Source organism: Solenopsis invicta, chromosome 5 (genome assembly GCF_016802725.1).
Source record: "Solenopsis invicta isolate M01_SB chromosome 5, UNIL_Sinv_3.0, whole genome shotgun sequence".
In the NCBI taxonomy this organism is placed as follows: Eukaryota; Metazoa; Arthropoda; class Insecta; order Hymenoptera; family Formicidae; genus Solenopsis; species Solenopsis invicta.
The window spans coordinates 21,984,951-21,998,332 of record NC_052668.1 but is presented as its reverse complement, the minus strand read 5'-3'; the positions used below and the strand labels follow the sequence as shown (position 1 = coordinate 21,998,332).

General features: G+C 38.9%; 1 protein-coding gene across 2 annotated transcripts; it reads left to right on the top strand.

The window, feature by feature from the left end:
• The first annotated feature begins 2,025 nt into the window (after window positions 1–2,025).
• On the top strand, window positions 2,026–11,482 carry LOC113003558. 2 transcript variants are annotated; one of them, XR_005574701.1, is made up of 3 exons: window positions 2,141–3,048; window positions 8,773–9,210; window positions 10,201–11,482. XR_005574701.1 is itself a non-coding variant. In XM_026133474.2 (2 exons), exons 1-2 carry the CDS (start codon window positions 2,862–2,864, stop codon window positions 8,937–8,939), a joined length of 363 nt encoding a protein of 120 aa, XP_025989259.1. In that variant the 5' UTR covers window positions 2,026–2,861; the 3' UTR covers window positions 8,940–9,702. The 2 variants fall into 2 exon arrangements, 1 of the variants encoding a protein (XP_025989259.1); XM_026133474.2 differs by lacking the exon at window positions 10,201–11,482 and having other exon boundaries at window positions 2,026–3,048; window positions 8,764–9,702.
• Window positions 11,483–13,382: the final 1,900 nt, after the last annotated feature.

Sequence of the window (13,382 nt, the reverse complement as noted above, 5' to 3'; positions counted from 1 at the left end):
GTATTAGAACGTTTTATCCCGACTTCATTTTTTTATTTCTTATCTTTAATTAGACGAAGTCACCAGGAGATTTGATGCGTGCTAAGTAGCGAAACAAGCTAAGATTCTCTTTAGATAAATTTTTTATAATTCCTTAAATAGCACGATTATTTTGAATTAGTTCTTTTAAATTGCTTTTTTAATCATGCCTTCGTACCTGATTATGCAGCTAAAAAGAATCTTTTATTTTTTAACAATTTCTTCGTTAAATTTCATAGGACGATCAATCATCTCTCTCTCTCTCTCTCTCTCTATCAAAATTGTATAATTTATTTTACCAGCGGCAACGGGTTGATTTATAGGCTAATATTTGATTTTGAGAGGCACAAAAACAATTAAGAAATCAGAATTAAAGCAAAGTGGTATAAGCGTTATTCTACAATCTACATTACTTCCGCAAAATGTAATGTGTTCTAGACAAACTGCGAAATGCGAGAACGGGCCGTTGAACGTTGGACATTAGTATAACGTCGACATGCTTATGGACCCTTAATGTTGCCTTTCATTTAATGTATCCCGTCCAAGACCTAATCCCGTGGTAATAATCCACGTATCCTGCTGCTCGCGTACACAAATCTGTGCAGTAAACCGGGTCAATGACGTGATTCACATTTGTTAGCAGCGGGATAGAATTCACCCTTAGGTGTGTATATATGTACATACTTCTTAACAATGAAACTCCTTGGCTTTAATCAGCGACGATAGAATAGCGATATAATGTTGATAGAAACATTGTACGTACCTGCATCGTTTTAACTGAAATTTAGGCTTCGTATTATTTTACTGCCAAACTTACTGTCGTTTTTAAAATCAATATGAAAAAATAGTAAGCTAATAATTTTATATTTATTCTAAGAATATCATTAAAAAATGGGTATATATATATTTTATAGAAAATTATTCTATTAAAAGTTGTATTCTTATAAAAAACGCATCATACAAAGAGTTAGAAAAAAAAGTTCTAGGGGCAGAACGGTCGCGTAGGTGTGTAAGACGAAGTAAAAAAATAATTCTCGACTTTATCGATGCATTGGCTCTCGTGAATTTTTTACGGAACAAAGTTTCGCGTCAAGGATCGGGCCGTTTCCGTTCGACGGGACTTTGCCACGTTAATTCCGCAGGACGTTACATTAATTCCAAATTGGTTTCGGCCGAGCGGAGATCCTCAGCGTCGCGCCAGGCACGAAGGATCACCGATCCACGGAATACCCGGCTTAGTTCCATCGTAATTACAGGCCAGAACGGGGCTTAGCCTGTCCTTATTTATACGCAAGCTAGGACGCGACGCGACGCGCACGCTGATACTTAATTCCGCTGTTCCCGTACGCCTCATATGCGTTTCTTATTAACTACACGCCGGCGGGCAGTTATTGTTCTCATCTCCGATCAATCCCGCAAGCGATCAAGACTCATTCAAGTGCATCCAATATGTTTGATTAGAGGAAATTGGAAACAATGCGATGTATTCAGATTTTAATGATACACTGCTAAAGGTACAAAAAAAAAACGAGTTGTAATAAGAAGTCATCATGAGAATTTTTATTATATCATATATGATATTAAGAATTTAATCTTTCGAAAGTAAGCAACGACCGGTTAAGATTTAAACTTAATTAAAGTGGCTTTAAGTTCTTTTAAGTTTTCCCCGTTTAAGAAAGTTAAATCCTGAGGAAAATTATATGATCGACTGCTCGAGAATCTGACAAAGTCTACCTGCCATAAGATGTTGTCAAACAAATTTTTCAGGAGTACATCTATCCCTCTTTATCTCCGACGAACAGGGAAGCGAATACACGTTCATTATAGCAGTGAAAGAAGTTTGGGAAATTCCGAGCGCGACTAAGAGAAGCGCTTATAAGAGCGAGTAAGAGTGTCGGAGGATAGGTGGGGGTGTCTTAAGCACCACGTCGCTATATTTAGGACGCATCCTTATCTCCGACGACCCTTCTAACCGCAGTTTTGAATCGCGGCGCGCGCGCCGGCGCTAAGCGCTGGTCTATGTCGGTGGTGATTCCGCGGCGAGAAGGGGTTGCACTTTGTGAGATAGACGTAGATGGCGAATGAGGGGAAACTGAGAACGAGAGAGAGAGAGAGAGAGAGAGAGAGAGAGAGAGAGAGAGAGAGATGCCGTAGAAACGAGAGAAAGCAGAGACTCGGCGAACGATGGGATAACCCCGTGAGTGGTCAAAGGCGTCGGAGCGAGACGGCTGGCGGTCGCGACGAGGGGGATGAAATAGCTCACGGGAGCTAAAGGTGTCGTAATGAAGCTCTGCGAGGATGAAGGATAAAGTGAGATGGCGAATAAATGGAAGGGGTGGCAGGGAGAACGACAAGGACAGAGTATAGATCATCGGTAGGAAAAAGACGGAGAATCAGTCTCCGGGGAAGGAAAGGGGAGAGAAAGAGAGAGATAGAAAAAGAAAAAGATGTAGGACGACGCCGTGAGAGAAAAAAGGAAAGGACGCCGAGGGTTGGAAGGAAAATAGAGAAGGATTGTCACGCTCGCCATTCTGGTGGGGATGAAGGTGGTGGGGTGACGTAGAGCAGTGCGAAATAGGGGGGAGAGAGAGAGAAAGAGAGAGAGCAAAAGGTGAGAACGAAGATAGAACGGAGGTAGCGAGGAGGGGTTGAAACGCGTAGGGACACAGAGCCATAAGAGGGTTGATGGCGGCCGGGGTTGGCCCCAGTAGCACAGTCGCGCGCCAAACTCCCGTAAGAAAGCACGTAACCGGTGGTTCGAACGCTCTCTCGCGCAACCCGCACCTCATGTCGACGGACGGATTTCTTTTTTTTTTTTTCAACGACGACGGGTTCGAAGGTTCATGCCGCTAACCCGCCACCTCCATCACTGCGCACCTTCGCGCCCACATCCGAGGAAGTTGATACTACCTGTGACTATCGTTGGGGCCGGTGACTCAGGACACAACCGGGTTTTTTTTTCTTCTGAAAAGACTAAAGTCTCATCGTGGGACGCTCGAGACGATCGAAGTGGAAGGATGGATTTAACAGGTAAACAGCAATCTATTATTAGATGTTAGACACTTGTAAACAAAGACATCAACCTCGGATGGCTGATGGAACACTGTGACACAGCTGCTGAGAACCTTTATCTGGTTGTCAGCTGACTGATGAGTGTAATTTTCGGATTCGATCTGTCGGTTGTGTAAACATATTTGTTTCAGTAATACTTTTATTTGTACGAGGTATATACTTTTAATGTTAATTATTTCGCCTAAGGAAAGAGAAATTATTGCGAAATATTTAACAACAATTTAATTAAGGAATGGAAATTATACGAGCTTTTTACACGCGCGCACGTTACACGATACACTTCATCAAAAGAGATATTGTAATAAATTCATACCTATCCGAAAGATAGTTTGTATTCGGATTGGTAAAGATTAGATTTATATTTGATAAAAAACGAAGTAAAAAATGTACTAACGAATAGTTATTGATTAGTAATAGATTTACCAACCAATATTTGGTAGAATATTTTTTTTTTTATAAAACGGTCTTCCGGTTTGAAAAAACGTTGCCGAGAGAATCAGTGCGCTCGCCATTAGAAGTTGAGCACGAAACAATCGTGCTCACCGCGTATTTCGTGTTGTCGGCGATGTTTATATCCATATTCATTTTGCGTTGCATTTTGCGTTACTAGCGCCTGACATAATGCAAAAGTTTTTGAACAGCGCCAGATGCGACTCCGTCTACGAGCGGGAAAAACGCGCCCAGCATTTCCTTCACGCTTGTGTGTCGTTCGTTACTGAGAAAGTAGTCTAATTTACCAGAGTGTCTCGTCCGACACAAATTCTGGGAAATCTATCCCCAGCGGCATCCTCGCAACGACGAATGCACAAATGCTTTCTGATTAGCGGAAACTTTCGAAAATCCCATCCCAAAATCTATTTCAATCTTAAGCAGCATTTCGATGCGGTGAGACATAATATTGCATCGTAAAATAAAGCTTCGCCAATCGCGATATAACAATGCGAACGAACTTCTATGCATTGCTGTGACTTAAAATAATTACAAATTCAATAATAAAAAAAAATAATGGTTGAAATTGACTTGATTTTTATCAATCATTATATATATTTAATTGAAAGCACACACGCATATATATATATATATATATATATATATATATATGTGTGTGTGTGTGTGTGTATGCGTGTGTTTTTCAAAACTATACACCTGAATCGTTCTGAAAGAATCGATTTATAATAGCTTGAAAAAACGGATATTAAAATTTCTTTGCGTTAATACGAAAAATTTAGTATTTCATACAATTAATAATAGCTGCTCGAACCTTTATGACGATGATTGCGATTGTGTCAATCGAATCACGCGATAGCGCTATGGCTCGATCTCGTCCATTATCGCGAAACAAAGTAGCCGAGCGAGCTCATTATGTTGCGCGCTGATCGGACGTGTTGCACAAGTGCGACCCAACGCAATATTGTGCCGGGCTGGCAGCGGGTACACGACAATTTGCCTGACGATTCATCGTTTAAGCGTCGTGAGATTAACGCGCTGCACGTGCTGGCAAACGCTGCAAAATTGAATCTTCACAGCACGTTGCAGACTTCTCTCTTCTCGCGCCCTCTCCTTCTCTCTCTCTCTCTCTCTCTCTCTCTCTCTCTCTCTCTCTCTCTCTTTCTTCCATCGACGCAGCTTTAATGTTACTGCTCTTCGACGTGGCAGAGAGATAAACGCATAAACCCTGTGACGGTGACGTCAACGAAAATATGTACGCGTCGATACTTTCGAGCGGCGAGTCTTTGGGACCGTCAGGTGCATCCTTACGCGTGATATATGACGGGGATCATCAAGGGTTCGTCACCGCTACATGTTAACGTACCGTTAAAGCGATTAAGTGCCAATTACGTTCTTACCGCGGCGAAATTACGTGACATGGTTAAACTTCTAATTCGATAAGTGGCAGTTAACTGCGCTCGAGCTGTGTCTGGTGCGCTTCGACGACTGGATGCATTCACTGCTCGTTGTTTGCATCGTACATTCCGTTTGAGTATTTAGCAGCAATCTCTCGAGAGAGTAAGATATCTCTTTCCATGATTACGTAGAAAAACCGAAAAATCGGTCTACGAAGAAATATCATATGTTACAAACGGAAAGATTTAATTGACGCAAAATTCACAAAATTAAGTGATTACGTAAAATTTAACGATCAAAATCATGTACATCAATATAGCAAAATATGTAATGTTTAAGATATTTTTCCCAAATTATGTTAAAACAGTTTTCTCTAAAGTTTTGTATTTATGTTTTTAGAAATGTATTTATTCATTATATTGCTTCATGAATAAATATATTTATTCATGAAGTAATATGATACTTAATAATTTTATAAGTCTCGTGCATTTTATACGTTTGAACTTAATAACTAAGAGATTCAATATTTAAAAAGAGAACGAGTATATCTATGTATATTTGCGCGCGTATGTGTGTGTGTGTGTGTGTGTGTGTGTGTGTGTAAATTTTCTTCTTGAATTACTTCTTTCTCGGTTGGTGCAGCTGTATCTCCATTGTAGATACGACGCTTCTACCCTTCTTTGTTTCTACATTGTTGGTTTTAAGACGTGTCCCATCGTCGCCGTAAAAGTACTCTTAAACTCGGCACAATTTATTTCACCTTATCTCTCTCTCTCCACCTAACTACATCCTCACTCGCGTATCTCGTGCGAGCAACTTTATGTAAAATCATCTACTATCCATATTGCCATTATTTTTCTTTCACCTGCTTAATTACATTTGTAAATTTTCCGTACCGTTTTGCAATTCAACACTTTTTCTCAATCTTCACGCGATCAATGTTTCCTTCAAAAATTATAGTAAGTTATTGCGAAGAACTTGTTAATTGCAGATGCAATAATCTCACGATCGTGTTTCAATTTGTCCCGAATATCCTCGTAATTTATACGCAATTTGTGCTCAACCCTCATGCGCATGATGTAGCATGATGTTTATCGAGCTCTCGAGCAATCTCAAGTTTATCTGATATACAGGGTGTTCCAAATGTCGCGCGTTTTTCTGTTGAAACAGATCACTTTTTAAATTCATATCAAAAAGAATTTTTCGACGAGAAATATTTTATTCAAGAGCATAATAAAAAAAAATTCGTGAACATTCATTGAATATTTACACACTCTCACGCAGGTAGCTTTGAAATTATTTGGAAGCTAATTGAGAGCGACGTTACTGATATCTCGACGCACACGGTAAATAGCCATAAGCGATGGCGGGAGCAAAAAAAAAGGAAAAGGGATAGGAAGAAAAAAAAACGAGCGCAGATATAAGGACGCGGAGAGGACGAGACCGACCTCCGGTAATTTTCATTCCGGAACGAGACAGCGCCGAGGCTCTGAGAGGCTGAAACGTCGTTTAAGGAAATCTTGCCTTAAGTCGAGAGAGGCGTAGCGTTTAACGCAATTGAAGCTCATTTAAAAATCCCATCAAAAATGTACTCGGAAATATCTGCGTGTCCCTGCCACCCTCTCGTGAGGATCATGAACCACCTCCCCCTCCTCCTCCCTGCTACAACTATACCGCCCCCTTACTTAAACCACCCCCGGGGCTATTTCTGCGGCACTGCCGCTTCTACCTTACTATCCACCCTCTTCTTGATCGTCACCCTCGCAGCTACTACCCTTCTCTTCTCAAATACGCGCGTGCGCGCGCGCTTACATACAGCGCAAACGCTTCAGTAGACTTCTTCTTTCTCTCGCTTTCGTCATTCCTTCCCTCGAGCGTCTGACGAACCTTGGAGAGCTCGAAAGAGAAACAGAGTCGGGGGAGCTGTCTGATTGGATTGTAAGCTCGATTTACACTACTTTCGGTTCTCCAGACTTCTTCCTCTCCTTCTCTCTCTCTCTCTCTCTCTCTCTCTCTCTCTCTCTCTCTCTCTCTCGTGAACGCTAGTCGACACGGTCCATCTACGTACCAATTTCGCCAACCGGGGCGTTTTAGGAAGTTAGTGGACGAGCGCGACGCGCCGGGCAATAAAATAACGCTGACGGTGACCGAGTTATAAAGGGACAAGTTACGCGAAAGCTAAATAACGTTTGCTTAACAAACGTTTTTATTTCTCATATTGGGGTTGGAATTTTGCGCGATGCATGTAACGTAGCATTCGCCAAACGGAAAAGTTTGTTGCAAATTTTACATGTAGCTGCAATCAAATCTTTTGCAATTTCAAGATTTATATATAAAAACTAGATGCGAATATTCATGAAGAAAGATGTGAAAAAAGAGAGAAATGCAGTTAGGAATCGTTATACGTGTAAATGCATGTAAAAAAATGTCGTGGAGAAACCTTAGCAACTTTTGGAGAATTAATGCTGGGCCACGATGAGCATTACATCGCAATCAGAGCCATTACGTTTAAAGATACTGCATATTTGCGAGAACAGCGATTAAAACCGCGCGCAGGCCTTCGGCGAAACTTGAACGAATCGCGGCGCGATGGTATCGACAGAAGTATCGACAACTTCGCGCATTCGCGGACATCCGTCGCGCCGTCACAACGTCGCACGGAGTTGAATGACTCGATGATTGCAAAGCATCCAGAAAATTTGTTTTCGCAGTTAATGAAGCACCGCCGTTAACGAACCCATTGTTCACAAGCGGAGTTTTGTTTCTTCGTCCTCGTCCCGATTATACGCTTCGCATTATTCACCGTTAGCGATTAAATGGCAGCTTCGCAACTTACTCATTAACGTGTAAAAGTAGTATAGCTTGCGTGTAACGCAAGATGAAACTCATCCCATAAAAAGATACTTTGGCCCAAAACAGTACTTTGATAAACACCAACGAATATTTACTGAAAATTGTCTGGTATTTGTAGGTGCGAATTAACCTTTTTCAAAAAAAAAAAATCGCAAATTATATTTAGGAAGTATGTCAGACGTGATTATATCGGCAATATCTTGTTTCGCAATCCATTTGCAATTCAAAACTATCCTTTGTCACGTAAATTAACTTTGCAATATTAATTTTATTTAATTTTTATCGCTCATCATCGTATAACTCAAAAAATATTGTAGTTTGAGAAAATAGATTCTGATGATGTTTAACGAAATTGAGATGAGTATAATAATCATAAATTGCTGCTAAACCAAAGCTTAAACTAGTGAGGGAAATGAAAAGAGGAATTGTATCTATTTTCGATTCAATGAGGCTATTATTTAGAATGTAACAATTTTATGTATCTCGATTGTACGGTCAAACAAATATTGCAGCGAATATACCAGTGCAATACTCCCACGTTATAATGTGGGAAAGGCGCTAGCTTTAACAGTAATTATTTTCTAACCACCTGTTCTACTCGTGTTACTTCACCCAGCCAAATTATCTCCTTCGCATCTCACGTAACGGAATAAAACACGATAAGAACTAAATAAAAAAAAGAGCGTTAAATTAAATCTCGACTGTGCAATATGAAGACGTAAATGTGAGTTAACTTGAAAATTTGTTGTAACGCGTTGCTGCGAATCGATTAAGGAATTATATTTGAAGGATTACAATTGTAATAAAATAAAATAGCCACAGTACTTTGTCGATAATCGATCTAAATTGACTATTGACTTTTATCCAAATTAATTTTAAATCTAAATTTTTATATACGAGCACGTGTACGCTACGAACAGTGTTCTTTATCGCTCGCTGCTCATATTTCATCTTATGCTTCATTGCATTTCGGAGCTAATGTAGGCGGGTACAAGGCACAGCGATTATCCACAAGTAGTCAATGGCCGACTTTACACCGGCACGGCGTAGTTCGTACCAGGCGGGGTTTAATATCGCCGAGCTGGCTCGCTTGCGGCGATGTTGTCACTTCTGCAGGCTTCTACCCGGCTGGCAAGTATCTTAATCTTTAATTATCGCCCCTCACCGTTCTTAATTACGCCGTAATTGTAGTTAGATAGCGTATCAGTGTCCTGCGGAAAAAGTTTGACGGCGGACGCCCGTCGATGATGTCGGCGTGAACGACGTCAATTCCAAGACGTCCAATTATCAGGGACTGATTATCGGGCCGGTGAATATATAGGAAAGAGCTAAGGAGGTGAAAGAGGGAGTAGACGATACGGATAGAAAGAGAAATGAGAATGAACGAGCCTCGCCCTCTTCCTGCAGTGAATCTCGCGCAAGGTAGTCGTCGAGTTAATCATCTCACACGGGAAAAAGATCTTCAGATTTTTTAATAACATTTCTCTTAATAATGTTTCCTGACTATGTCACTCGATACTTGAGTTGTTTTTTATGTGAGAGATTTTTATCGCGTAACGTACACGTGGCAATGCCTAAAAGTTCACGATTCTCAGTTACTTGAATATCTTTTATACCTTTACAGAAATGATTATACAGTAATTATTAATTATTTTGAATAATAAAAGCACTGTGTTTAGTGCTTTCAATGCTTAAAATATATACTTCTCATTTTTACTCAATATAAGTAAAATTTAGTGACAAAAATAAGAAATAAATGAAAAATGAGTAATATAGACAAAAATTTAACAGATTATATCTCTTTTTCGTGAGTGCTGATAACACTGAACAAAATCAAGTACAAAAAATTTTCATTTTTTTATTAATTTATAAAGCTATTAATAATGTAATTGTACAATTTTATACTAATTTTTTTTCCTAATGGAAAATTCAAAGAAAAAATATTTTACATTCATTGTATATACATATTTACAATTACTATATAAAGACTAGATATTTTTATAAAATCTATCAAGTTTCCTAAATCACAAATTTTATTATAATAAATAACATTGATGTAAAATTGCTAAATGATAATAGTAAAATTAACCATTGATGTGAATAAAAATGTTAATTACAAAAATAAATTCAAGTCGGATTTATCTCGACACTGTTATGTTCTATTATTGTCATTATAGTGTTAATTACTCATTTTTGTCCCTTTTTCGATAACTAAGAGGATAAATATTAGTTAATAATTTCTTAAATTTACTTTTGTTATTTTAATTTATAAATTCAATACTTTTAAAGGCGATACGATTTAAGAGACCTACAAATACGATTTAAACGACTGCTTGCTTAAAATATCTTTGCAACATATTGCAAAAAAACTTAATAAATTAATTTGTTATTGATGAAAGTTTATCATTATAGTAATGGGTACCTGAAATATCGAGCAATTCCGATAGACAACGGTTGTCCCTGGTGTGAACGTAATTACAACCAAGACAAGAAGGGTACATGGTGACAGCTTACATGTAAATTGCTGCTTAGAGCGTCGATCGTGCCCAACTTTCTATCTTGCCGGCTAGATTAGAAAAAGTAAGGAGCCTCTTACGCGCTTGACTGGTCACGAGTCACCGTGAAGAAAAGGGGATTGAAGGGGAAGAAGAGAGGCTGGAGATGGTTCGCAGGCGTAAAAGAGGATGCAACGAGAGGCCGAGCTTCGAGGTAAATAAGGCGAACAAAGAAAGGGAGAGCGACAAAGAGAGGAGGGTACATAGAGCGAACGAGAATGGAGGACGGCTCGAAGCACGCTAATTCGTTGCCGGGCCGATAATCAAGCGGAATAACGATCGATCTCGCAGCCACTCCACCTAATCTTGCGCGTCTGTCGAAATAAGGAGGGATAGAGCAACGAGAGGGCAACGAGCGGCCTTTCTGCGCACTAACGTTCGTAATTAGTACCCTGTCGTCCGCACGGAGCGTGAAATAACACGCGTAAAATATAATCGCGCCCTCATCGAATACGTAAAACGGATACAGAGTAGTAATCCTGATTCTTGCAGCGTTTCTTAATAATTAAACGTGAATTATATTCATGAATTATATATTAGATGAGCGACAGATCTAAATCTAAAGATAAACTTTTATAAAGTAAAAATCTTATATGTCGCGTTTGAGGAGGAACGTCACTTGACGATTTTGCAAACATTTCTTTAACTGAATACCGACTACGGAGGAGCTGGCGAGACTCCAAGCTGATACGCATGGGTGAATACATAACGTGGCGGAAGAGACGCGTGTTATTGATGTGAACATTCGAATAAATCACAGCATTTAAAAACAGAGTGTTCACTTCTTTATCGGGTCTATCACATTTCTACAAAATTTCTACAAAAGTTCAGCGAATGTGAAAAATCCTTTTTGTGCTAAAAAAATAGAATAAATAGTTTATTCTAGCGTGAATATATTTGAATGTAGTATATGTTCGAGTGTTAGATTATATAAATAAAAAAACAAAAAATTGCGCAACATATCAATTTTTTCGTCTAACGTCAAGTGTGAAATTTCAGTGATTCACAGAAAATAAATTTAAAAATGCCGATAAAAACACAACGTACTCGAAAACAATCTCGATACACGTATCTCAAAGGTATCTCTGATAAAATATCTTTGAAACTTTTATGTTTAATAAAAGACATTGTTCCAAAGACACACGATCTTCACAAGCCCTTTTAAAAAGACATCGGAAAGTTATCTTTTACAAGACATTTTTAAAGCCTGTATAGCTAATCACATAATCAATTCCAATATTTATTGATTAAAATATGGCATAACCAATTTAGATATCATGCAATCTATTCACTATCAGATGTAAAATCTAGCAATCATTTTTATCATTTCGTCAAAATGATACAATGAAGATAACGTTTTGTAAAAAAACTCACAAACAGAAAAGAAGATTATACTTAACAAATCAGTATAGTTTAATATTTACTTGACTTTTCTAAAATCGAAAAAAAATTATTTTTGTATAATACGTTTTTAACATAATAATATTATAAACGTATAATATTTTTTTTAAAATAAGTAATATATATTGCTTCCTTGATAATAATTCCTTATAAAGAATCCTGATGGCATGCATGAGCGTATTCAACGACATTTCACTGGCAGGACAAATCTAATCTATTTAGACATTCTAGACTATCAAGACTTACGACTGTTTCGACGTAACGTATAGTTCTGTAATAAGAACTTACGAGGACGTTGCTTGGCGTGAAATATCCAGCGAAGAGATCGGGAGAGAAAATATCGGACCTATATAGCTATAGCCAATGAACTCTCAGCGACTCGTGGAGCGTCTGTGCGTATAGGCAGCAATCCTATCTACTCGCATACGTCTACTTTCGTTTACGTATTTTCCTTTCCTGCCTGTAAGGCAGGGGATTGAGGACGTTGTGAAAGGAATCGGTGAAGAGCAGAGGGGTCGCCGCCGCCACCGACGATGACGACGACGACGACGACGACGACGACGACGACGACGACGACGACGACGACGACGACGACGACGACGACGAATCGCGTTCGGATGCGGGATGCTGCAACGCTGAATTCAACCGGGTTGATTGATTTCATGGGAAAAATTCCGCGCCAATATGCACACGTATATCTCCTTGCCCGGGGAGAGGAGGTCGAGCCCGTTCGCGTAGCGACGCGAGATTTCGCTGATTCATCCTTGTAATTGTGCAAAATCAAATTGTATAGAAGCGGACTGAGTCGTTCTCGATTAACCAGCATCTATCTCATGATTAACAGATCTCCTTAAGCGCGCGCATAACGCGTAATTATGTATGGAAAACGGTGCGATCGCTCTTCGCCGTTTATCAAATAATCCTTTTTCCATCGACATTCCGACGAGATCGCTTTCATAACGAGTATTAACATTCCATCGTGAAATCGGAGGGATTATAATGCGTAGATGCCACGTGCGCGAAATGAAATAATTTGCAATAAAAGCGCGGACTGTCTCGACGACTCGTCGCTAGTTCACGGTAATCTCTCGCTCTCGCATGGCAGAGAATTTCCCTCCACGTGGCACCTGGGTCAAAGGTCAGCCGGTATGCAAACAGAAATTACCGCGTGGCTAGCATAATCGGATGAGATCAGAGAAGCACGCGTAGCACGCGTCAACAGTCTCGTTTTCTTCATTTCAGCCTCAATTGATCTCCATACAATCACATTCTCCTTTCTTAACGAACCGTGTTGATCTATTGATATAAATAAAAAAGATTTTTCTAATATTTATATGAGTCTGTTGGCGTATATCAAGATTTACTGTTTTATTTAATTCCTTAATATCACATCATTAAATTTTGTATTATATATATTGCATACTAAATTAAACAAAATTCATTAAAATTATTTTATTAATAGCGCATATCAAATTTACTATTTTATTTAATTTTAACATTATTATTAAAATGTGTAATACGTATTACATATTAAATTAACCAGAATGTATTAAAATTATTTTATTAAGAGCGCATATCAAGCGTATACGAATTCCAAGATTATTATCACTTATTTTTTACATTATATCGTAAAAATTT

Coding starts and splice junctions, on each gene's coding strand:
- LOC113003558 (XM_026133474.2), top strand. CDS start 2,862: ATGCCGCTAACCCGCCACCTCCATCACTGCGCACCTTCGCGCCCACAT. Junction 3,049..8,763: donor TGGAAGGATGGATTTAACAG/GTAAACAGCAAT, acceptor TGCATTTCGGAG/CTAATGTAGGCGGGTACAAG.